The sequence below is a fragment of the Suncus etruscus genome, chromosome X (genome assembly GCF_024139225.1).
Source record: "Suncus etruscus isolate mSunEtr1 chromosome X, mSunEtr1.pri.cur, whole genome shotgun sequence".
NCBI classification, from domain to species: domain Eukaryota; kingdom Metazoa; phylum Chordata; class Mammalia; order Eulipotyphla; family Soricidae; genus Suncus; species Suncus etruscus.
The window spans coordinates 92014109-92040240 of record NC_064868.1 but is presented as its reverse complement, the minus strand read 5'-3'; the positions used below and the strand labels follow the sequence as shown (position 1 = coordinate 92040240).

General features: G+C 44.2%; 1 protein-coding gene across 1 annotated transcript; it reads right to left on the bottom strand.

Moving 5' to 3' along the window:
* Nucleotides 1–10553: 10553 nt before the first annotated feature.
* On the bottom strand, nt 10554–16689 carry CNGA2 (cyclic nucleotide gated channel subunit alpha 2). Its single transcript, XM_049767495.1, has 6 exons — nt 16580–16689; nt 16335–16427; nt 15691–15861; nt 14180–14287; nt 12561–12667; nt 10554–11959 (listed from the first exon to the last, which is right to left on the bottom strand). Exons 1-6 carry the CDS (start codon nt 16687–16689, stop codon nt 10554–10556), a joined length of 1995 nt encoding a protein of 664 aa, XP_049623452.1.
* Between the last annotated feature and the right edge of the window lie 9443 nt (nt 16690–26132).

The window sequence follows — 26132 nt, the reverse complement described above, 5'->3', positions numbered from 1 at the left end:
TATGCATAACAACCAGTGGGGCATTGACTCAGACTATTCAAAGCTAAATGTACCACAGTTGTACTGTTGGAGAAAATCCTGGTCATCTAGGTTTGTAACATTTACTGCACTCGTATATAGAATTTAAAGTACTTATATTTATTTGTAAAATATAAAGGATCAGCTTTGGAGAAAATAGGTAATCTAAAATAAAGTAAGTAAGAAACAGAATCCAGGAGGGAAGAGACTTACTCATGTTCAGAGAGTGAAGCTTTGCTCATTTTCAGGTCTGTGGAGGGAACACTGAATCCCCTTCCTCCACTCCAGTCGAGACTGAGTCCCTGAACTTGCTCTTTAACTTCATCAGTGCCTGAGTTGAACCTTAAACTTAACAGTTCAGGCTCCCCGAACGTAGGGCACCTTATGATTATCCAAGTAACTTATTTTCTTCCTTCAAGATCCTAGAGAAAATTTCAGTTTCTCAGGACAAATCAACCATGGAAGGCAGAAGTAAATTATGTGGAATCATGTGAGTACAAGTGGATAGAAAGTTCTGGAAAAGAATTGGACCTTATCAAGACTAGAGTTAGCAAGAAAAGAGGATCCTTCTTATGTGTCTTTATAGTGTGCTGCTCTTTATTGCCAGGGGAAGAAATCTCTGAGTTTCCTGAAAAACAGATATGGAATAAAACCCAGCTGTCAGTATTGCACTCCCAGGCTTGTGCTCCCATCAAGCCTTCTACAGGCATGACCACCTAGCCATAATACAAAGGCCCCTTTGATCCTGTGCTGCAATCGTTTATAGCTAAAAAATGTATCCTCACCATCAATCTTCTGGAGCTAACTGTACCTGGCTTGAGGTCAGGTCCTAAATAAAGGCTATATTTTCCTTCAAGAGAAATGTCTACTTTGGAGAGAAGAAAAATCACTTAGTGTTTGACAAGTCAGTCCTTACAAAGGAGAAGGTGACATGAACCCAAAGCCAGTATGGCGAGTCATTCCTCCAGTTCAAACTAAAAGTCATACCTCAGCCTAGCTCCCTGATCAGCTCAAGGTACTCTACCTTTAACAGAGCGGTCACCCTGGGGACTCAGTTTACCCTCATTTAGCCCCTCCAGACCTTTGTTTACAACCTCCTTCTTGTCCTTCCACATGAGCCCTCTCACTATTCCTTCCAGAACCTTCCTTGGGTCCCATACAAGCAGGTGCATCATCCCTGTTTCCACTGATCATCTTTTCTTTTCCTTGCCTGTTGGGTACAGGTCTGTGTGGGAGGAACCCATTCTACCCTGTTGGGGTAGGAATATGTTCTTCTTTGATTGGAAGTCTAGTGGAAAATATTTCTGGACTCATTAGCCATGATGGATGAAGAAAAGAGAAGACACTAAGACAATTAATTGCAAGGGTTTGGGCTGGAGCAACTAGATGGGTGAGTGTTGCTTTCCTGGCAGTTGAGAGATATAGAAGAGGGCTCGATTGAGAGGAAGACAAGCAAGAGGGGAGAAGCAGTGGTGTTCATGGGAAGAAGGGACCTTGCAAACCTTCCTTCTTGCACTTTTTCTCTAAATCCATCTTTAATCAACGTTTTTTCCCATATGCTATGATTTGAGTGGATTACTACAATTTTTAGGAGTCCCAGTATTTTTTATGAATGCTCATAAAAATATAATTAGAAGTTTAGGTCCTAAGCCCCCTGCCCATTTTCTCCATACCCAATTTCTAGCAAAGATATAAACTGGGCTGTTGCTTTTGGCAACCTTGGAAACACTCATAATGGAGCAGTCTTGGAGGCAGAGAAGTCCTATTGCTCAATAAAGGTAGTGGTTCTGCTCTTCTTGCACAGATTGGGGGCTCCTGGATGAGAAAACAGTCCCTTTCCTTGGACCCATCTGTCCCTGATGGCTGGCTTCCCTGTCTCTGTGCACTGGGGGCTTCTTAGAATCTGTTTCTAGACTTGACCAAAGAGCTGGTCTTCTGCTTAAGTTTTACTTAGAGGTCTCTAAGTTTCACTCAGGGTCTCTGAATCTCTGTAAGCTCCTGATCAAGGACAGATTGATGCTACTGAGGTCATTTCAAGTGGAGGTGGAGGCAGGTGGCAGAGTCCCAGCATACAGGGGAGAAAAGAGCTGGAAGCCAAAGGGGGAGAGTAACGGATGAGGGCAGTGGATTTTATTTTCTATAAAAGGTCATCAAGACAGAGAAGCAAATGAATGACCACATGCAAACAGGGCAATTTACCTTAGGTGGGTATTTTTTCAGGAAAATAAAAGCCAATTCCCATTTAAACATGTTAAAATTAATAATTCTGAACATCACCCTGTGCGAATAAACCCAAGACATAATGGAAAATGGACTTTGGTTCTTATGTTCCAGCTACTTGAGAGAAAGAAGTGGGGTTGGTGGCCAGTAACAGGCAAGAGAGACTCATGGTCTTGCAGAGATCAACAAAGAAGGTAAATGGTGTGGGGGCCGGTAGAGGGGAGGGAGAGGAGTAGGGACTTGGCAACCAAGTAGTAGCCTTGGCCTAAGTCCAGGCATCCTCTGAGGCAGCCACTCCAAGTGCAGGCACAGATACACAAGCATGGACACGAGCTCAGGTATTCTTTGTTGAGCTGAGAAAAGACCAATTTCCAAACAGATCTTTGCAATTGATTATAAAAGAACATCTCTCATGGAACAGTCTAGTGGGTTTCTGACAATGGGATAGCAGCTGAGTCCTAGACACAAGGCAATCCATGGGTGAGAAGAACATGAGGAAAGTTCTGGAAGTTCAAGAGGACAGAGTCAGTGAGGAGCTATGGCTCATCTATCTATCTGGGGTAAACAAAATATGGGAGGTCTAGGGGAGTGTAAACCTCAAATTTTATGTTTCAAACCAGTGGGCAACCAAGGTGATGTCAATGACTCATCTGTGTTACCCTATGGAAAGTAGATCCAAATGCCAACATAAAACCAGAAATAGGGCTGCCATCTGGGCTAGATAGAGAGGAGTAGTCCGGGTGGGGTGGGAGGACACTGCACTGTCCTTCCTGAAGCGAAGGCAACACTCTTCAATGCAGTCATTTTTCTGTTTCTGAAGCTAGTTCTGTCCTAGGACTGCAAGTCAGGCATGGCCCAGACTCCAGTGTGTAGTGAAAACCAAGCTCCCTGGAACTGCTTTTGCAATAAGAAGAGAGGCAAGCAGCAAGCCAGATCCCTGTGGACTCTGCTTTCTGTTGGCTGATCACCTGGAAGAGAAAAGTCTTAGAGAAATGCCTTTCATTCTACTCCCTGCATCCCAGAGAGCCTGCACAGACATTGTTCCTTCTTGAATGCTCCAACCCTGTCTCTACCTTCTTAGGGGCCAGCACCCTAACATTAAAAGTGTTGCAGATAAAGCTCCTGATTCAGATTTATCATTGCAAGGCCAGAGATGGGACTCAAGTGGTAAAATAAAGCACATGTTTTTCATGTATGAGCCTGGATTGTCTCTCCAGGACTGCTTAGCCTCCAAGAACACCATTGGGTGTGGCCCCCACAACACATAAATAAATAAATAAATAAATAAATAATCAATAAATTATTGTAAGCTAGGGAAGAGGACAAGAAATTCAACTTAATTAAAAATAAATCTGGTTAGATGTAAAAATTCCAACAGTAACATGAAAACACAGCAAAGTACAAATTAGACTACACCAAAACGAAACCTCTGTGTAACAAAGGATACACTCAGTGTAAAAGGCAGCCTAAGGAATGTGAAGAATGCAAACTATGGAGATGATGTGTGTTTGTGTTCCAAATATGTAAAAATTCCTACAACGCAATAGCAACAACATAAGCGGACAAGCAAATAAATAATGAGTAAAAGAATAGATACTAGGGGGCCGGGCGGTGGCGCTAAAGGTAAGGTGCCTGCCTTGCCTGCGCTAGCCTTGGACGGACCGTGGTTTGATCCCCCGGTGTCCCATATGGTCCCCCAAGCCAGGAGCAACTTCTGAGCGCATAGCCAGGAGTAACCCCTAAGCGTTACCGGGTGTAGCCCAAAAACCAAAAAAAAAAAAAAAAAACAACAAAAAAACAAACAAACAAACAAAAAAAGAATAGATACTATACCCCTTTTTCTAGAAAAAATAAGAAATACAGGTTTATGGAAAGATGAAAATTTTCACATATTACCAGGAAAATGAGAATCAAGCCACAAGCTGACATCTCCCAATTATTCGATGGCTCCTATCACAGCCAAGCCAAAGAACAGAGAAAGCAGCTGCTTATCAGGATGTGGAAAAAATTTGACCAAATGCATGGTGGAGAACGTAAGATGGGGCAGCTACTGAAGAAAGCAGGACAGTAGGGTTCCTTCCTCAGAACACACAAAGGACTTTACTGTAGGATGCAGCAAGTCCACTTCTGGAAATGAAAGCAGGCACTCTAATAGATATTTGCTTATTCATCCGTGTTCACTGTCACATTATGCACAGAGGTCAAAATAAAAAAAGTCAAACGTGCCCAAAGACAGATTAATGACTAAATAAAACGTGTTCCAACTACATCATGGCATATTATTCTTCCTTTAAAGGAAAGAAAAAAGTTTTTTGGGTTTTGGGGCCACACCCAGCAGGGCTCAGGCTCTGCACTCAGAAATCATTCCTGGCAGGCTCAGGGGACTATATGGGATGCCGGGGATTGAACCTGGGTCAGCTACGTGCAAGGCAAATGCCCTACTCATGGTGCTATCGCCCCGGCCCCTAAAGGAAAGAAATTTTGACACAGGCTACACTATGAAAAACAGTATGGAGGGTTCTCAGTAAACTCAAAGTTGAGTTGCCATATGACCCAGCAATACCTCTCTTGGGTATCGTTTTCCAGGATAGAAAGACATTCATCCAAAAGTATGTATGCACACCACTATTCATTGCAGCAATCAGTAAAATAGCGAGGACTGGAATCAACCTAGATATCCAAAAAGAGATGAGTGGATCATGAAGTTGTGGTATATACGCACAATGGAATACTACATAGCAGTAAGAAATGATACAATTATGCAATTTGCAGCAACATGGATGGATCTAGAAGATATTATATTAAATGAAGTAAGCCAGAAGAAGCATTAATATAGAGTGATATCACTTATATGTAGTATTTAGAATAACTCCATGAAGAAACAGCGGTCTAAATGGTAGATACTTTGAACACCACAGGTACCAGGGTATAGCGAAGAGAAGGGAACAAATCAAACGGAAGAGGAGAAACACAAAGCCTTTACTCTCTTTTATACTACAAAGAAAGCTGCAACAATGGAAACAGCTATTTAGATTGAACAGGTGTCCAATCAACCTCTCACTATAAAGGCCTATAATAATGTTCTAATACTTTTATCTACAAAAACAGGTACAGAATATGATTGGAAGCCAGGTACTCCTACTCCAGTGCTCACTATTAGCATGTTTTAGTGCCTTAATTTTATTATGTATAAAATAACTCTTCAACTTCATTGTCCACAGAAGTTCTTGGAGATATATATTGGACACACATATTTTGCTATTCAGTTCTCTATCATATTAAACTCCATATACAGTGCTCATTATGATGTCTTGAAAAAATTCTCCAATTTATCCATTCCCTTTTGATTACATCTGCTACAATTATCTAAATCTTATGACCATAGAAACCACTGAAATAGACAACTACACATCATAGACTGTGTGCTTTTGCAAATTACTATTGTCCTTTTTTTCCTCTTTTTTTCTTCTTTTTCAATTCAAGCTATGTTAATATGATATCATAATGCCCAGCTGACAATTTCCTTTCAGGAAAGGAACCTAGATACGTAAGACATGGTGGATAATACTACATAGGGTAGACTCCTCTTATAGTACTCACTTCCATATTACTTAGTACTCTAGACATGAAAATTAGTTTGATCCTAAAATGCTCCATGAACAAGGTAACCCTGAAAGCTTCATTTTGCAAAGTTCACCCCCTCCATTGATGAAGTGCCTACAAATAGAAAAACCTTTTCCCTCTGATGTGCTGGCCCCATATTTATTTATTTATATTTTTAAAATTATTTTTTATTTTCTTTTTATCTATTTATTTTTAATTAATTTGTAAGTGTTCTGACCCATTCCATAAGGGTCAGGCCTCCATATAAAACTTATAAATAGATCTCTAAAGTCTGTCTGTAAGTGGGTGTGAGTGTGTAATACCTAATCTGTATTGTAAACAATCCATGCCTATCTTGTAAATAGCCCCATTATATATTATCCCTTCGCCCCCCTCATTCACCACTTTACAAAACTTTTTCTATTTTTCACCCCATCAATTCTGATTTGTTATCTCTCTCTCTGTGTAACCCTCTTTGCCCTCAGTTCTGTATGCCTCAGGGACCAAGACCATCCCCCTAACCCAGGTAAGCTGCTACCAGGCTCCTAAAGTGAAAGGACACCCTCTCAGACCACCGTCTCTCACCCTAGCAAGAAGCTATAGCCACTGCTCCTACTAACTCATTCTATGTGCCCCCTTTTCTTCCACCTCTCCTCAATGTGGACTGCTGCTTGCTACCATATTCAGCTCCAGAGAGGCCCCTAGTTCAAGGACACTACCTGCTTACTGCTGCAAATAATTTCTCAGACTCCATAAGACCAGGGTGAGGAATGAAGATGTGCCCTGGATCTTATCCCCTGAAACTATCTCAAAAGACTTAATGGGCATATCTATATTTTCTTTGTATGTTTGTTTTCTTAATAGTTATAATTCTTAGGGTGTTTATTTCCAAATATAGAGGCATACTCCGCCATCCTTTTCTCCCTCTTGTTTTGGTTCTGCTTAGTAAGAAATTCTGGTAGAAAATTCTTGCTTGGGATAAGAACTCAGGTAAAAACCATGTCACAGAGATTGTCATTTTTACCCTCAAATGCACCACTACTATAATATGGCATCATTCCTTTTTGCATAGGCAGACTAAAATGGGGAAATCTTATGTAAAGAACAAGTTCATATCTAATAAGGATAAGAACCTATACATTTTATAATACAGGGGCACCTTCCACCCTAAATATTTGTCATGAGGACTCGATTTAGACCTCATGTGATTGGACATCTGTCAGCCAACCCAAACCCTGGATCCCAACCTTAGAACTGGAGCAGTTCCCTGCACCAACATCAGGAATCAAACTTCCCCTGGAGGACTCGCTAATACAGCTCTGGCTCCAACTTGCACCAGAGTAAATTCATACGACACACCCTGAAGATGAGGAAACAGCAACAACTTGATCAAGGGCAAGTTGATCTACCTCATCACCAAACTGTGAGATGAAATCAGAGGACTCTCCATTCTGGGATATGTGCAAAAACCAAGATCCACTAATTAAAAAAGACTGACTACAACAGTGACTGAGCAGAACTTTTCCTGGGACCATAAAGAAAGACTCTACCCTAGACTTTGTCCTAGGATATATGCAAAAACCAAGATGTCTAATTACAGAGTACTGACTTTAACAACTATGACTGAGCAGAACATTTCCTGGCACCATAAAGACCTTGAGGTTTGAAAGCAAACATTTCCAGAGAATGTAGTTGGCCTTATGACAGTATGCTGCAAGGGTAGAAGTCACCCTGTATCTATTTGGCCAAGGAAATTTCCTTTTTAATATCCCCAATATTTGCTGAGCCTATCAACAATAACAACAAAAAACAACAAAAACAAACAAAAAACTTGCCACATCAGCCCCCTCATTTTCCTTTTTATTCTTTTTCCTTCTTTTAATTTTATTTATATGAATAGCTTCTAGACAGAGCCTTCTGCTGGTTTTTTTTAACAGAACCATAGAACATGAATCATCTTGTTCTGCTTCATATTTCTGTCTTCCTACAAATTAAAAATACAGTGGATGGTACTCAGGGGCCAAGATGTCTCAGGAGCATTGAGTGGAAATAAAAAATGATCTGACCAGGGGCTAGAGCAATAGCACAGCATTAGGGTGACTGCCTTGCACACAGCTGACCAAGGACAGACCTGGGTTCAATCCGGCATTCCATATGGTGCCCCAAGCCAGGAGCAATTTCTGAGTGCATATCCAGGAGTAACCGCTGAGCATCACTTGGTGATGTTACAGCATTACTGTAACATGACTGGGTGTGGCCCAAAAGCAAAGCAAAAAAAAAGGTGAGACCTAAATACCCAAACCAAACTCAAAAGACAATAGAATCAAGAGACCCAAACTACAAAAAGCTATACACAAACTGGACCTGCTACACTAGCAGTCAAAGGGGTTAAGGGTGGAGGTATGGGATGCATGCTAGAAACAGTGGGAAGGGAGGTCAACACTAGTGTGGGAATTTCTCTAATTCACTGTCACTATGTACTTTAAATTCAAGTATGAAAGACTTGTAATTCACATTGGTCTCAATAAAAATTATAAAACATAAAAATAAAGGAAGGAAAAAATGTTTTGGCTTTTGGGCTACACCAGGCAGCACTCATGGGTTACTCCTGGCTCTGCATTTAGAAATCACTCCTAGCAGGCTTAGGGGACCATATGAGATGCTGGGTATTGAACCTGGGTCGGCCACATGTAACGCAAAGGCCCTACCCAATGTGCTATCACCCTCGCCCCTAAAGGAAAGAAATTTTGACACAGGCTACACTATGTACATGGTATTTTTAAACGTTTTATTTATTGATTGATTTTGGGGGGGTCACACTCAGTGGTGCTCAGGGTTTACTCTTCGCTCTGCACTCAGAAATTACCCTGTCAGGCTGGGGGACCATATGGGATGTTGGGAATCAAACCAGGTGCCTCCTGGTTTGGCCACATGCAAGGCAAATGACCCACCTTGTGCTATCTCTCTGGCCCCTATGTACATGATTGTTGCTCAATAAAAACAGTTAGACACAAAAGTACAGAACATCATCCCACTTATATGACAAGCCAAGAGACATCAGAATCAGACAGAAAGCATCCAGATTCTGGGGAGAGAAGTAATGACGAATGAGTATTTAATGGGAAGCTATCAACTGGAGATGTGTTTCCCTAACAAAATGAATGATCTGAACACACCCAAACAGTAGGGAATGGGGATGTGCCTTGCATGTCCAGAACCCTATTTTTTATCACTAGCATAGCAAAACAAGTCAAGGTGGGCAGATGTTCTCTGTATTGTCCCAGAAAGAATCAATGAGAGAGGGAGGCAGAGAAACTGTGAGCACAAAGCCATTTTTGAACCTGTACTTAGATCTTCTTCCCCATAATTAGTAGCATGGATGTATACTGTGGAGTCATCATCACTCTCTGATACCCACCTAGATATTGGCTCATTTAAGACTTCCTCCCCAGCTACCTAGATACAACAAGGGGTTCATTTGAGACCTGGTTCCAGCAAAAGAAAAATGTAGGCACCAGGGTCTATTACTCAGGAAGAAACATTCTCCAAACATCAACTCTGTGCAGAGCAATATGAGCCTTAGTCTATGTCAGGCTTTAAAAATCTCATATTGTAGAGGGTAAACCAAATACAGGGAAGTCAAGGCCTGTGGAAATTTTCCAGCACCATGAGAGCCATAGGGAGTCTATGTCTGTTGAGAGGAGGCAGCTGAGTGGAAGCAGCACTTCTCAGAGAAGGTAGTGCCTGAGCTGAGTTCTGAGGGCATAGGTAGGGCACAGGCTGATGGGAAAGAAGACAGCATGGTGATCTAGATATGGAGCAAAGAGAAGTGTGGAGAAATAGAAAGGGTGGGAGAGAGGAAGGCGAGGATGTTAGCAGAGTTGAGCAATGATCACAAAGAGTTGGAAGGAATTTATTGACTTTTAAGTGCCTCTACTGCCAAAATGAACTTGAAAAGTCTCCCCAGCATCAGCAGCAGCCCTCAAGACCTCTTCAGAAATGCCCTTCAGAAAGGGGTAATGTCCAGAGCTTGGGGGGCACATCCTCTTCCTGCCAGTCACTTTGCTCTTTATTCCACCCCTGAACAGGCTCAAAGCATCATCATCTTTTTTTCTGGCCCAGGGAAGGCTGAAGAGATCTCCCCCTTCATGATTGACAGGCAGCCAACGAGTCAAACAAACAGCAAGAGATTCACCTCATGGCAGCATGTGACAGTTTGACTTCTCTCCTCCAGCCCCTCCACACAATTTGCCTGTCCTAGGAGACAGCCACTGGGTACCAGTGCTAGGTAAGTACTGCAGCTGATGATACAGATACATCCTTGTACAGGAAAATGGGGATATTGAGGATCAAATGAGAAAAGCGATGGCTAGGACCAAGTTGTAAGTAGCTAAATGCAAAAGAGAGGGGAGCATCTTAGCAAGAAGCTGTCCCGCAGATGGTTGGGGGTCACACAATCACTCAGGATCCCAGTCAGATGCTAGACCCCTGGAAGGCAGTCAATTTCTCCCCCTTTTTCATGTTCAGACTTGGATGTGCCAATGTTCCCCAAAAGCTAGCCAATATGTCCCTAGTGTCACCAAGCTCGGCTATTAGCTGGCTTTATCAGTGGCTCCTGAAATCTTTGGAAAGAGCTTGATGGAGCCAAAGGCAGGGCAAAAAAAGGTGCAGACCTACAAAACTCTTCTAGCTCCTGTGGTCAGCTTTAGCTTTTATGGCTTCTCAGCAGCAGCTGGCTCAGGGCTATTGGCCCCATCAGACAGGTAGTCATCCTCGTTGTGCTGCTTCATCTTGGTTTCTAGAACTGTGATGCGTTGCTTGAGCTTTTGCTGAGCCCCTGTGTACTCAGCGAGGAGGCGGCCAAAACGGGTGTACAAGGTCTCCATGTTGGTTTCCAGCTGTTCTAACTTCTCCTGCACATCCACCTCCATGCTGGCCGCCACCTCATTTTCATCCAGAAGTCCCTCTTTCATCAGAATCTCCCGACCCCTCTCCTCCAAGACTTTCTTGGCATCAGGGTACTCAGTCACAGCTTCCATGAGATCATCTTTGGACAAGCAGAAGAGATCTGAGTAGCCCAGGCTACGAATATTGGCTGTGCGTCGATTGCCCATTTTGCTGCCCTTAATATTAAGGATACTGATCTCGCCAAAGCAACTCCCAGCTGAGAGCAAAGCATATTGTGTGACACCGTCATCCGCCACCACCGCCAATTTTCCCTCCTTGATTATGTACATCTCCTTGCCAATATCACCCTTGCGGCATATGTAATCACCAGGGCTAAAGACCTGAGGACGGAGCTTCAAAACCAGCTCCACTAGCAGGCCAGCCTCACAATCCTGGAAGATGCGCACTTTCTTCAGTGTGGACAGATGCACATTGATGGCTATCTCAGCCCTCAGCTTGGCTGGTAGGTTCTTGAGAACTTCCTTCTCATCCACAGTCTTCTTATTAGTCCACAGGTAGTCAAACCATCTAATGACCTTGGCTTCCATCTCCTTGCTGACTTTACGGAACTGCATATAATGTTTGACAGCATCTATCTTGGCTTGGAACTCAGCCCGGGTAGCATTCATGTTAGAAATCATAGAGCCCACATTTCCTACGATGGTGGCAAAGATGAGGACGCCAATCAGGAAATCAAAGATGACAAACAGGTATTCTTCATCTTTCACAGGGGGTGGTGTCTCTCCAATGGTGGTGAGGGTCAGTGTAGACCAGTAAAGGCAGTAGATGTATTCTCGAGCCAGGTAGCCATACTGAGGGTCACTGATGTTAGGATAAACCCAGGTGTCAACCCCAAATCCAATAGATTTGGAGATGGCATAGTAAATGCAGGCGTTCCAGTGAATAATAACCAAGATGTAAAGGACTAGATTACTGATGCGGAAGATGTTTGGGTAGCTGGTGCGTGTCTCAGTGCGGTCAAAGAACTCAAACATGCGGGCAAAGTGTAGTAGGCGGTTGAAGCGCAGTTCTGGGCTATGGATACCCACAGCAAAGTAGATAAGGTCTGTGGGGATGATAGAGGCCACGTCAAGCTTGAACTGCAGAGTGTGGATATAGTTGTCCCGCAGCTTTTTGGGATCTTTGACCAGCAGCCCCTGTTCCAGGAAACCTAGTGGAGATCCAAGACAGCATGTCACCTCTGCCCTCAGATCAGCCTCTCCAAGGGGACTAAATATTCACTCAACCCCCTTCTAGAAATGGGCATTAAAACAGTGTATGACCAAAATTCAACTATCAACCATTTTTCAATTTTGTATCTCATGGTAATTGAATAAATAGAAAAGAAGTATGGGTCCAAGAAATTGGGCCCTGGGATTATTTTGTAACTGTGACTCAGGTTTTTTTGGTAGCAGAATTTCCATGACATATTATTTATTTATTTATTTATTTTAACTTTTTATTGATTGAGGTCATGTGACTCTTGTATCACATCGAGTTTTATAACATGTAGCACAGAAAACCTTCATCAGGAGTAAGCTCATGGGGCACCTAGAAATAAACTATTGAGACTTAAAAAAAACTCAGCACTGAGCGAAGGTGTTCCCAGAGATCACCACTAGTCTGAACCTCAGTAACTACTGAGACTCAAAGAGGAACAGTCACCAATTCCAGCCCCCACCAGATCACTAAATCTAACACCATGTTGAGAAGCTTTACATTCAATTCTCAGAAATTTGTATTCCCCCTTTACATCCCAGGAGCTCACTGACCTGTACGCAATCGGATGAACAGGTCTGCAACATAGACTACATCTGAGTAGTAGTCCAACACCAGCCACACTATGTAGTAGCCTTTCTGTAAGTCACTGAAGCAGGCTCTGTAGGATGACAGGGATGGATTTTACCCTTAAACCAAATATGGCCTCTGTGAAGGTCCCAAACCAAGTGTCCATTGTGTGCCAGGTTGGAATGACCAACTAATGAGTCAAAGCCTGAGGCCAAGATAATACTTATTGAAAAGCAATTTCTACTTCAATCCTTATTCCATCGCTATCACCATATATATGCCCACATACATCAGCAATGATTAGTCTGAACTATTTAACCCACTGGGCTATGAACTCTGAAAATGCAGGGACCATTTCCTAGTCATTATAGTTGGCTCATGCCCTAGCCCAGAGTACTAGGATTAAAGTGCTAAAGGGGAGTGAGCCAAAAAAATCAATGAGTCATGAGAAAAATAAACAGAGACACATGGATAATAGCAGTTATTTCTTCAGCATATACCCAATGACAATCCACCTCAGAGCATGGGCCAACCCTTTTGGAGAGGCTCTAGGTAGAACAGTGGGGACAGGGAGATGCTGGAGGCTGCAGGTGAGTTTTAGGAATAATTGGCAAAACTTGGTGACTTAATAAGTGGGGTACCTTAGTTCAGGGCAAAGGAGGGGATTGAAACTGGGTGATAATTTGGTGAGTGATAATGAGATAAAGTCTCCTGCCTCCTTAGGCCACCACAACACTGGGGCTTCCTGTTCTTCCTTCCAGGAACGTTCCCTCGCCTCTCTTCAGATATTTTGGTTGACAGGTTTTGACTGGAAAATCCCTTCCTCAGACCAGCATCCCTAAAGCCACAGCTATTTGTTCTGTTACAGCTCATTGAAAATGTGCCCAACTCGTTTGAGAGTTGGGGTGGGGGCAGGGGTCACCTGGGCCTAGTTTCCTCACTCTCCTCAGGACTGAGCATGGAGCATAGTGCCTTCTGGCTACTCCAGAAATGAATGAGGGAGGTGAAGAATGGGATAGTATGGGAAGTACACAGAGTGGGTGACATTGAAGCTGACTGAGCCTGTCAGAAGCATCTCCAGTGGTTGAAAATAACCAAAAGGTGTTTTGTTTTGAAGAAACAATTTGTTCTGATCCCCAAGCCCTGAGGACTGGAGGGAGCTGGGTTATGTCCAGAAGGTGGCGTTAGAGAGAAGGGCAAGCCCAGGGGTCCTCCCCTGAAGGCCATGGCCAGTTTGCACTTCCAACTGTGGGCTGGGTTTGTGAGGAAATGAATTCCAGGACCTGGAGGCCAGAGTGGGTGGATATAGAACTGTAGGATTGTTACAGGAGACAGGAAGGAGGTCACACCTAGGGTCGCTTTGGGCATGGAGTTAAAGAAATGGGAGTGGAGAGATCTGGCAGAGCAGGACAAAGCTAAATATGTAAAGTTAGGGGAGTGGAGAGGATGTGGGGGGTTAAAGGACAGAGGGAGTTGCCACAAGGCCACAGGACTGTCCTGGGTGGATTCTGTGTTCACACCCAATGTCATAGCCTTCCCAAACAGCTGAAACTGGGCAACTTTGTCCCCCACCCTACCCTAAACCCTGGGGGGAGGCACTTACCTGGCCACCAACAGACACCAGTTGTACAACACAGGCATGGCAATGACAAACAGCCAACGGTAGTACCAGTCCCCAGCTGGGTCCAACACAAAGAGTTCAAACTTCTTTCTGAGGACACAGACAAAAGTCAGGCTTGAGGATCAGGTCCCAGAGTGGTAGTAATCCCAGGACCAGGGACCAGAGTCTCCAGAAAATATAATGTCCAAGGGATCTGAGGAGACTGGGGAGGAATTGAATTAACCTCTTATGGAGAAGAAAACAACTTTGTAATACTTTAAAATATATATCCCTCAAGGAAAAGTTTTTAAGCAGAAATAATGTAAGTAAGGCACTAGGGTTTTGTGTGTGTGTGTGTGGTTTTTATTTGTATTGTTTTTTGGGCCACACCCGAAGATGCTCAGGATTTACTCCTGACTCTGCTCTCAGGAATTAATCCTGGCAGGCTCCAGGGACCATATGGGATGCTGAGGATTGAACTGGGATCAGCCATGTGCAAGGCAAAGGCCCTCCTGTCTGTGCTATTGTTCCAGCCCTTAAAATGTTTTTCAATGCACAACAAAAGCAAGTAATATCTTAGTGGATGTGTTGACCCAAGATCCCATTTCTCCAGGCCTCAGACCCTGGTACTAGGCCTCATGGTTGGCGAGGTGAGTACAGGGCATAGTCTTCTAATGGGATCCTAGTGGGCCAGGCAAGAAACAGCACAATCAAGGCCAGGGAGGCTTTTTCACAGGATGGGAGTGAGAAAATCAGTGGGTTCCCAATGCTCCTGGAAGGAGAGAGGAGGGCCAGGCAAGTGAACACGTGTGCTTCCTGCTACCCCACCCTCTGCTCAGGCCACGACTTCCAGACTCTAAATCACTTTCCCAGCTGCTGCATCCTGCCTTGGCAAGACCTCTTTTTCTCCACTGGCCAAAGGTGTGGGATGTCAGCTTGGCCAGACATCCGCCTGGCCTTCCCTACTCATTCCTCAAAGCTCAGATTCACATCAGCTAAGTTCAACTTGTTCTCCACTGCTCCCCCTTGGTTTAATTGTTCTCAGATGCACTGGCAGACAGGTTCCTGCTGGCCCTTGCCACAGACCCAGCTCAGCACCAACATTGGTGCTGAATTGTTTGTGCCCTTCACCAGACTCTCTAATTGTGTCTTTCAACTTTTATTTTCTTTTGGAACTGAGACAGGGTCCAAGGGGAGGGCTGGTTGCATACTCCTAACTGAGCCCCATTCTCGCTTATATCCAGAAGTTCTACTCTTTGCTTAAGAGTAGCAAAAGGATATCAGGCAAGGGACAACGAAGGTTAGAACAGGCACCAGATAGGTACCCACGAAGGTTAGAAAGGCTACCAGAAAACTTAGAAGCCTTGGGTCAGAAGCCACACAGATGTTCTGGGAGAAGCACAACATAGGTAGGTATGGGCCCCTGTGAGACTGCAGTGCCATCATGAACCCCACTGGTCTCTCCAATTGCACCCCACCAGCCTCCAACTGCATGTTCCCAAGAGCATCTATACTTGGTGGCTTTGCCATCGCCGTCCTTGTCGCCTTTGCCGTCCCCTTGCTGTGTGGTTACGGTCTGGAGTTCAGGACCCCGGAAGCGCTCAAGGAAGGAGTCAGGTCTTGGTTCTTCCTCACGGAAGTTCTTGTTGGCCCATTCTCGGATGACGCCCACCAGGCGGGCGATCCTGAAGGGAAGCACAGGACATGAGTCTTATTGAACCCTGCTGCTTGCTTGGGAACCCCCAGGAGCCCTCTGCTGACAAGGGAGATGCAAGACAGAGAAGAAATGTGCAGAGTCCTAGAGCAGAACACTGAAGGTGGGAAATGACTGGACCTCAGGACTGGGAGAAGGTTGATCTGGGTAGACTTCCTAGAGTAGTGTGAATTGACAGTAATGAACAGGAAGTGTCAGAGTGCAGGATGGATGTTTATTCTTTAGGCCAGAAGAAGGGTTGGCCCAGGTTTCTGGGTTTCACTGTGGAGACCACAGCTCTCGGGGATTGGGGGGATCTCCACCCTCTATTCAAGCACTCTGCAGACCTGGACCTCTTGACTAACTCCTTACTGCTATCTCATTGGGAAGAGTGGAGTTAGCACAGCTCAGAGGTCTTAGTGGAGAAGTCTAGGGGGACCGACTGAGTGGACTGGGTGTACCCACCTCTGGAAGCCCCGCCTGCCCCGTGGGGGTCCATCAGCCTCTGCCAACCTCTGCAGCTCCACAGACGTATCATCATCGGCTGCAGATTGGGGCCTGTGGAGAGGAGAAGCAGAATGGGCTGTGAGGTCAACAGTCAACGAAATCCCTCTCAGCACACTGAACTTTGGGGCACTTAGCTGGTGCCTTGGACCCCAAGAGCATGGTGTTTGCAATGAAGAGGGCACTTGGGTGACCGTGATGCTCACCTGCTACCTGCCCCGCGTTCATCTTTGCCATTGGCCTTGATGGTCGGTGCTGCTTTGTGGTTATGGTTAGTGGCAGGAGAGCTCTTCACGCCATTGGATTTTTCTGTCATCCTCCATGTACGAGCGGGACCTCACCTGGTAGGATAAAGGTCCAGAGGAAGGTCTCAGAGGAAACAGCCACCCCTCTTAAAAAACAGTGGAGATGCTCTAACCTTGTAGCCTAGTAGCCCCCATACTGCTTAGCCGGGCCTTCCTGAAGGGTCTGAAGATGGCTGAAGACCAGCCTTCAAGCACCAGGGCTTGTTTGGGTGCCTCCCTCTTCTGTTCAGTAATTTAAAAGGCCCGATGGTACAAAAGGGCATGTTTCTTTGGCCACAGTGAATTCTCTGACTTCATCAGTTAAAGCTCAAGAAAATAAAAATGGAATCAGGTAGTTTCTTCTGGGAACCCAGGATTGGATTGAAGGTGTCTGCTCTGTGCTTAGGCTGCTGAACACCTTTAAGATAGAGTCCTCTCCTCTCCTCTCCTCTCCTCTCCTCTCCTCTCCTCTCCTCTCCTCTCCTCTCCACTCCTCTCCTCTCCTCTCCTCTCCTCTCCTCTCCTCTCCTTCCTCTCCTCTCTTCTCCTCTCCTCTCCCCTTTTCTCCTCTCCTCTCCTCTCCTCCTCTCCTCTCTTCTCCTCTCCTCTCCTCTCCTCTCCCCTCCTTCCTCTCCTCTCTTCTCCTCTCCTCTCCTCTCCTCTCCTCTCTTCTCCTCTCCTCTCCTCTCCTCTCCCCTCCTTCCTCTCCTCTCTTCTCCTCTCCTCTCCTCTCCCCTCCTCTTCCCTCCCCTCCCCTCCTCTCCTCTCCTCTCCTCTCCCCTCCTCTCCTCTCCTCTCCTCTCCTCTCCTCTCCTCTCCCCTCCTCTCTACTCTGCTCTCCTCTCTCTTCCCCTCCTCTCCTCTCCTGTCCTCTCCTCTCCTCTCCCCTCCCCTCCTCCCCTCCCCTCTCTTCAATATCCTCTCCTCTCCTCTCCTTTCCTCACTTCTCCTCTCCTCTCCTTTTCCTCTGTCTAAGGGGGCTTTCTGTTCAGTTCCCATCACACTTTCTCCTGAATCCCCAAATAGTGTTCTTCAAGCTGAGAGTTGAGTGAAAAAAGAGTCTCATGGGTGGGCCAGGAAGTGAAGGGGAGCACTCAGGAAGAGTACTTCCATTAGCTCCAGAGACAATGCTACAAGCAAGGACTCTATCTGCTGCTATGGAGGTGCCTGAGGGGCTAGGAGGAATCTAACTAGTAAAGAACCATGTGTCTCACTAGATTCGAAATACAGTGGGAAAGGAGGCGAGGCCAGGGAAAAGGCAGGGAGAGATGATGCCCACAGAGCTTGAGAGGTATGAGAATGATGGAGGAGGTGTGTGACCTAGGCTCAGAGAGAGAGATTAGAAATGAATGCTATGTGTGTGAGGGGGGGGCATACAGGAAGGAAAACTAGGACAAGGTTCCCATCTTGTTTTCAACAAAGTTTTAGAGTGCACAAAGGAGAAGGCACTTTCCTTAAATAATTGGTGCCGGAAGCCCTGGGTCTTCACAAGCAAACAATGAAACAAGAACACGCTCTGATGACACAGACACAAATTGTTTCAACATGTATTAAAGCCTTGACCATGAGATCTAAAAACAAAAATATATAAAGCAAAATAGCAAAGAGCATAGGTGATAAGCTTTGCAACAGCCTCAGTGAAGGCTTTGTCGATGAGTCTCGAGCAAGAAGGGAAATTAAAGGGGAAAATAGAGGTAACTACAGCACAGTAGAAAGTGCAGGCACAATGAATGACACCATCATTCAAAGGAAAAGGCGGTGTGTTACTGGGAGATGTTGGCAAATTGTGTATCAGACACGGAGTTAATATCTAAATTATATAAACACCTCATGAAACTGCTCCACAGAACAGCGGATGCTCTGATTGCGAAATGTGCAGAAGTTCTAATAGGCATTTTGACAAAAGGGCATACAGATGGCCGGCCAGCACATGAAAAGATAATCATCACTATTATTAAGGCTATGCTAATCAACTCACAAGGAAATAGCACCTCACGCCCTTAATAATAGCTGTTATCAAAACAACTGAAATACAATAGTGGAGGGATGGTAGGAGGTAGAGAAAAAACAACAACAACAAAGAACTCCATGCTCTGTTCTGTTTGTGGGAAGGGCAGCTTCTCATAGAAAACAGTGTGGAGTTGACTAAAAAAAAGAAAAGAAAAGTCATACTACCGTCTATGATCTGGCAATTCTGTTTCTGGCTATTTATCTAAACAACACGAAAATTTGAATGTAAAAATATTATCCACACTCCTGTTCCCGATCCAATTATATAAAAGCACTATTTGCTATTGTCCGAATTTGAAAAAAAAAATGTTCTCAGTGACAGATGATAAAGATAAAGAAGCTTCAGTGTGTATAACCAGAAAAGATGGAAGAAAAGAAACTTGCAGTACTGGGGCTCAAATTTGAGGGAAGTCTATGAAGTGAAGTCAGTAAGTCAGATGGAGAAAGAACAGCATATAAGATTCCCCTCAGCTGTGGAAGAAAAAGTGGAAGAAAATGATCATAGAAAAAACTGGTAAAGGCCAAGTGCTGGTCTGACAGAATGGTGGTCAGAGTAGTGGGACAGGTGGGGCAGGTGAGTGGAAGGTGGATGGTGGTGGGGTGTCCAGTGGCACCAGTCTGGGTGTGAAGCTGAATTTCTGAAGGTGGCCAACTAATGTTCCCTTAGTGAAAAGTGAGAGTGATGTGAAAAAATACCTCTCATGGGACAGGCCAGAGACAGGGGAGATTTCGATGTGTGGTGGGCACCTTGGGGTCTCAGAGGAGCCCTGTCTGTGGTTTGGGAGAGAAGCAAGCTGATTGCTCTAGCTACTGCAGCCATCACCATGGCAACCAGGCAAGTCAGGCTGCACTGTGAGTGAGAATAACAAGCCACCTTGAGCTGCTCTCTGTGGGACTGTGGCACCAAGATGCTAATGAGGGCCCCTGAGGGAGAAGTGGCAGCACCCTGATTCCTTGCCTGAACCCTAGAGGCAATGGGCCATGGAGACAGAACTTTCCACGGAAGGCAAACAAAGCCCGGGCCCAGCCAAGGACTGTCCCTGGGTGGGACTCACCACAAAGTGGGATTTGGGAAAAGCAAAGCAGGACAGGAAATGAGGGGACCCTTGAAGGCCAAGTGGGTTCGGTGGCTGCTGGGTAAAGTGCCCACATGACTAAAGCAGAGGAAGTGGCCAACAGCAGGCTGGGCACTGGTCTCTGTGGGACAAACTTTCCCCTGCTTTTTCATTGAAGTTCTCAGACCCCAAACCCTCCCAGCTCAGCTTTCTCACCCTATTCCCCATTCTTCTTTACCAGGAGCAGGCCTTTCCCCCATCAAGCTCCCCTTAATCATGGCCCATTAGATCCCCTTCGGGGATACAGGACCTCTAATACCTGCCTCAGGGCAACTATGCCCAGTACATTTAGTAATGTAGCTCCTGAAACTTGCTTCAGTCCTTGCTTAAGACCAAGCCAAGCCACTGGTCATGCACCTCCAACTGCAACCAGGATGTCATTTTGAAAGTTCCCCACACTTGGGTAGGTGGGTCTAATGATTATAGGGGCTGCTGTTGGAATCATGTGTGTGAGAAACCTTCATTAACTGTATTGTCAAGTCCAGAATCGCCACAGAAATAAATTTATTGAAATTAAAAGAACTTAAAAAAGAAAAGTTCCCGTGACCCAGAAAGAATAAGAAAAATTGAACTTGAAGCTTGGCCTGCACTTCACTTGTCTTCCATTATTCTAACATAGTAGAGGGGCCTGCACTCCAGTGCCCCACATTGGAAACAGAAAGTCACCCTGAGCTCATTGTTTCCTCCAATCAGTGCATTCAAGGGTGCTGTCCTCAATTGATAGCCCCCACCCAAGTGTCAAAGTTCTACCCATTCATGACCCAAGGCCCCAGCCTGGTCTCAGCCTTCACTGTCTGTCACTCTGACTGAGGCAGCTTGGATTAGGTTAACTTGGACTGTCACTAGGGGCAAAATCGAAAGGGAGAAGGGGAGTATCCTGAGGGTTTGTGGGAGCTACGTCTTTCAGGAGGAATGTTGCAGAATTCTGAGGTGCTGCCAAGAAGAACTTGAAGAATATAGAACCTGAAGAACTATGCTAAGGGAGGGCCTCAGGAAAACCTCCCAAGATAGGAATCAGGGAGGGTGCATGGCTTCAGTATCATGAGGAGTAGATGAACCTTGGTTCCTGCTCTCCTCCTGAGACAAAAACCAGCCAGGGACGCACTGCCTCTAATAATGCAGCCTCTCTGTTGATGTTATCAAGACAAATCTCAAAGAGTACTGGGAAAAAAGAACATTTATTTTGTGTGCTTTCAGAGCAAGTAGGAGGAGGTAAGGAAGAAGAGATAGTGACTGTAACTATGGATTTCTAGAACCCTAACAGAGAGAAAGGAGAGTGATAAGAGTAGAAACTGGGAGCTATGGAATAGTCCAAGTTTCCTTGTTACATTGTCATTATTCTTTTTCAGAAAAGAGATAAGATAACAAAGCCAGAGTAAAGATTTTGATGAGGGGATCATATCTATTATGAAAAAGAAAACTTGTACTCCCAGCCCACTCGGACTAAGGCTACAGATCACAGAAGACCAGAGGTATAGATCCAGAAGACAGAAGTAAGGCAAGGAAGACTAGGAATGAATAAGCTAGGAGAGAAGTGACAATCAAAGAACCTTGACAGGACTCCATCTGTCAAAGTCCAGTCTCACCAGGGAGACCGGAGGGGTGTATCTTGACAGAAGTAGCATGCAAATGTGGATGCAGACTGGAGGGGAGATCCAGAGTTTGCAGTTGCTACTGCACCACTAAGCAGAAGAGGTCCAGTGTGAGGGAGTCTGGGCATTCAGTCAGACAGCAGGCTGTCACTGGTGAGAAAAAAGCCTCACTCAGCTTGGAGTCTTTGAAGCCAAGAATAAACCAATAAGTGTGTGCCTTGGGAACACTTTTCTCCTCATCCATGAGTTAGAAACCAGCCTGGCTGGGTTTGATCCCTGGCACCACAATGGATCCCTTTCCCCACCAGAAAAGATCCCTAAGTGCAGAGGTAGGAGTAAACCTTGAACACTTTTGGATATAACCCAAAAACAAAAAAGAAGGGCTGAAAAAGAAGACAGTTAAGACAGAAATGGACCCACTAACCCTTAGCTCCATTTCCTTTATCCTCACTATTGGCCTGCGATTTGATTTGCTTTTCTTTTCATTCATAGTCCAAGACAACTGCTGGATACCAGACTCACACTAGGAACTAACGTGGGGAAATATAAATTTGGCTAAGTTAGAACTGAGTGAGAGAAAAGACTGTCAGGATTCTTCATCTCAGGGAGCATATCTCTGTCTCTATTTTGTTTTTCAGCAGCACTTGGCACCATATCCACTCCCTCCTTCCTTCTGAAAATTTCTTCTTCTTTCCTAGGTCATCCCCTGCCTTACTGGTCATTTCTAAATACCCCTGGAGAAAGTATCCTGCCCTTTCATAATTCAAAAATGTGGGGGGGGTCTTGCATTAAAACTATGGATGAATTCCAGTTGGCCTCCCTGACCATATGACTTGGGTAATAAATTGGCACATCAGGATTTGCATGTTCATGACTGAGCACTGGATCTGGACCCTTTAGACTTTATTTTCATGGACTCATTTGCATCTTAATAAGCACAATGGCTCTCCCCCTTATTCCTGACAAAAACCTGAGTCATCCCAAGTCTTTGCTCTTTCAAATGCCTATACACTATACATACCAAGAGCATAGTTTTACCTTCAAAAGAAACCCCATTTCCAATCACCATCCTCATCGTTTACATTAGAATCCAAGCTGCTGTTGGCAGTATCTTTAACATAGTAAAGTTCAAGAATTTTGAATGATGAGCAAAGAATAAGGCTTGTACTTTTCCCAGTCCATTTGTCCGTTGTTTCTTTCTACTTTCTATATACACCATAGGCCACTACTATATTAATTAGTAAAACTTTAAAAGAATGTAGGACACTTCCACCCTGAACAAGATGAAGTTAAAAGGACTGTATATAGCCTCCAGAAACAAAGTATGCAAAATATTAGTTTGAAAAACAACAGTTTTCAAGACATTCATAATTCATAATTAGGTAACTATGACATTGGGAACATCATCTCCATTTATAGGCCCCTGGAACAAAGACAGGAAAAACCGGTAGAACCCAATAGATTCCTTGTGTTGAGATGACTAAGAAGAAAATGCCAAAAGAAAAAAGGCAGTTAGAGATTTAGGAATAAGAGAGTGGAGTTTCTTAGAGAGAACAGTCTCCCTCAAATACACTGCTCAACTTTTGTCATTGCACGCCTACAAAGAAGCTGTTCTTGGCTGGTTAAGAACCATCTCCCCGAGTCTGAGGCTACTGGCCTCAGTTCTCACACAGTGCCTGGCATTGGGCCCAATGTTACCAGTTTGACATCATATAGTAGTGGGCATCATATCCAGAGAGGTCTTACAATCTAGTGGGGAATAATTCACAATTAAAAGTTAGACATTAGGCAGCAGTAGGGATCATGTCTAGAAAGGCTTTATTGTATAGTGGTGGGAGAGTGATAATTAAACTGAGCACTCTTCTAGAACCATGATCTAAAAAAATCCCTGAAGAGCCAAACTAAAAAGCATCAAATCATTTTCAGGTAATTTAACAAAAACTATCTAATCTAAAAGCAAATGTATTACATGTGGCATACCCTCAAAAAGCATCATAAGAAGTAATACTACTAGATATTTATCTGAAAGCACTAATTACAGTAGAATGTCTGCACCCCCATGTTAATATCTCCTTTATTCACAATGATTAAAGATAGAATCAAGCTAAATGTGCCTTGTTAGGTGACTGGATAAAGAAACTTATCTATTGATACAGCTGCATTCAAATCTTTATACTCAAATTGTGATATTTTCTTTCTACTCGTCACACTTCCTCCTTGCTATAATAGAATTTATTATGAAAAATTTCCCTTTCTACTCCAATATCACTCTTCTTGGATTCATAATAAAATAACTATTAACTGGCCCATGTAATTGGGGGAGATTTAAGAATGTTTCATTTAATGACTGGACAAACTTGGGTGTGCTTTTCAATAAAATACTACTCTGTCATTTAAAAGAGTAAACACACATAAAAGAGACTGTGATCTATTTCCTCAATAAAATATTACTTGGCTGTAAGAAAAAAATAGAACTATGCCTTTTAAGACAACATGAGTGAAATGAGGTGACTGTGCTAAGTGAAGTAAGTATGGAAGTGAATGATTGTCCTATGATGACACTGTTATGTAGAATATGAATAGCTAGACAAAATGAACCGACAACAACAACCACCAAAACAACTTTCATACTTGGTGGAAATTATGATGATGTTCACCAGAGGGAAATGGAGTATATGGAGAATGGACATTTTAGTGGTGGATGGCACCAGAACTTTGGTGTAAGTGCTAAGAACTGTACATATATAGAAGTGTAAAGATAACCCTCTTAACTCTATATTTTAAAATAATAGATCAACAGAAGTTTAAAAATGACCAGGAGTTATACATCCTTACAACTCAGAAGTATGAGTATGGAATATGTAAAAATGACTTAGGTCAAACTTCTAATTAAAATTACAAATTGTAAAGGAGAATGAGATGTAATTAATGTATATGCAATTGTGAAAATAAAAGAAACTAATGAAACTGAAGACAACACAAGAAGAGCAACAAAAATGCAGTAGATAAAGAGAGATTCCCAAAAAGAAAGGATCAAGCCCGAGTGAGCAGCGTGATGGCTTCAAGAGGTTCTCCTTTTTCTAATATACTTGAAGTTCCCCAAATAGGGGGAGAGATAATGGCAGATAATTTTCCAAACTGAATAAAAATTCTACATCTATAGATCTTAGAAGCTCAATGACACTCAATCACATAAAATGTGAAGAAAATTACAGCAGGGCACATTATAAGCAAATTAATGAGAACAAGAACATTTTAAATACAGCCAGAGAAATAGGCACATTGTGTGTATTGCCAGAGCAACAATGGTCCTAAACCTTCAAAAAGAAGGGAGTAGGTAATGCAAGACCTCTTTATGGGAGCACCCAGCCTTTCCTTCTAACTAGCAGCTGAATGGGCCTCCCCAACTCCCCCTAGGCAGAAACTCTGCAATCCTCACCAGCACTAGCCTCTACACATATCTGGGACTGATCAAGCCCTAAGTCTTCAGTTTCTGACCTTCAGAGGAGGAGGTTGGAACTCAGAATTTCTTCTGATTCATCATCCCTATCCAAAGCTTTCTATCAAGATTTCAAAGTCCTGTGATGAAAGGGTACTGAGTCCAGACTATGCCACTCTTCTTGCCAGCATTCATTATACTGGAATGTGTATCATTGGAGGACAGGCATCAGTATTTGCAGTGTTCTGTTCACCACCCACACAGCTCTTGACTTTCTATAGAAGCAGCCCAACATACTGCTGAAAAGAAGGGAGGGGGATGAGAGGAAGGAAGGGAGGAAGGAAGGGAGGAAGGAAGGAAGGAAGGAAGGAAGGAAGGAAGGAAGGAAGGAAGGAAGGAAGGAAGGAAGGAAGGGAGGGAGGGAGGGAGGGAGGGAGGAAGGAAGGGAGGGAGGAAGGAGGGAAGAAAGGAAGGAGGGAAGGAACGAAGGAAGGAGGGAAGGAACAAAGGAAGGAAGGAAGAAAGGAAGGCGGGAAGGATGGAGGGAAGAAAGGAGGGAGGGAAGGAGGGAAGGAGAGAAAGAGGGAAAGAGTCAAGGAGGGAAGGAAGGAAGGAATGAAGGAAGGAAGGAAGGAAGGAAGGAAGGAAGGAAGGAAGGAAGGAAGGAAGGAAGGAAGGAAGGAGGGAGGGAGGGAGGGAGGGAGGGAGGGAAGGAAGGAAGGAAGGAAGGAAGGAAGGAAGGAAGGAAGGAAGGAAGGAAGGAAGGAAGGAAGGAAGGAAGGAAGGGAGGGAGGGAGGGAGGGAGGGAGGGAAGGAAGGAAGGAAGGAAGGAAGGAAGGAAGGAAGGAAGGAAGGAAGGAAGGAAGGAAGGAAGGAAGGAAGGAAGGAAGGAAGGAAGGAAGGAAGGAAGGAAGAGCTGGGCAACCAAATTATACTTAGCCTGGTAAGGTATGCTTCAAGGCCCATACCTCAAAGTTACTCAGACACTCAGTTCTGGCCACATAGAAAAGTTTTGGCCATTAAGGAAAAACCTTGTGGCAGACAAAATTTTGGCCAAGAAGTTGATATATATCCTGAGTGACAGGGTAGTCAAGAAAAAATAGGGAAGGCTAAAAAGAAGCAGTGAACTGGGGTTCAGGGTTTTCACTTACTAAGCATCTAGCACAGAGGCAAGCACTTGGCCTAAATTATCTCTATGATAACCTGTTAAAGTTTCAGTTTCGCCAAAATAAGCTTGCTCCAAATGTATGCTCAGCCATGGAGCCAGCTGGAGACAATAGAGTCTGGGATCTGAGGAATGTTCTGGTACAGCTGTACCC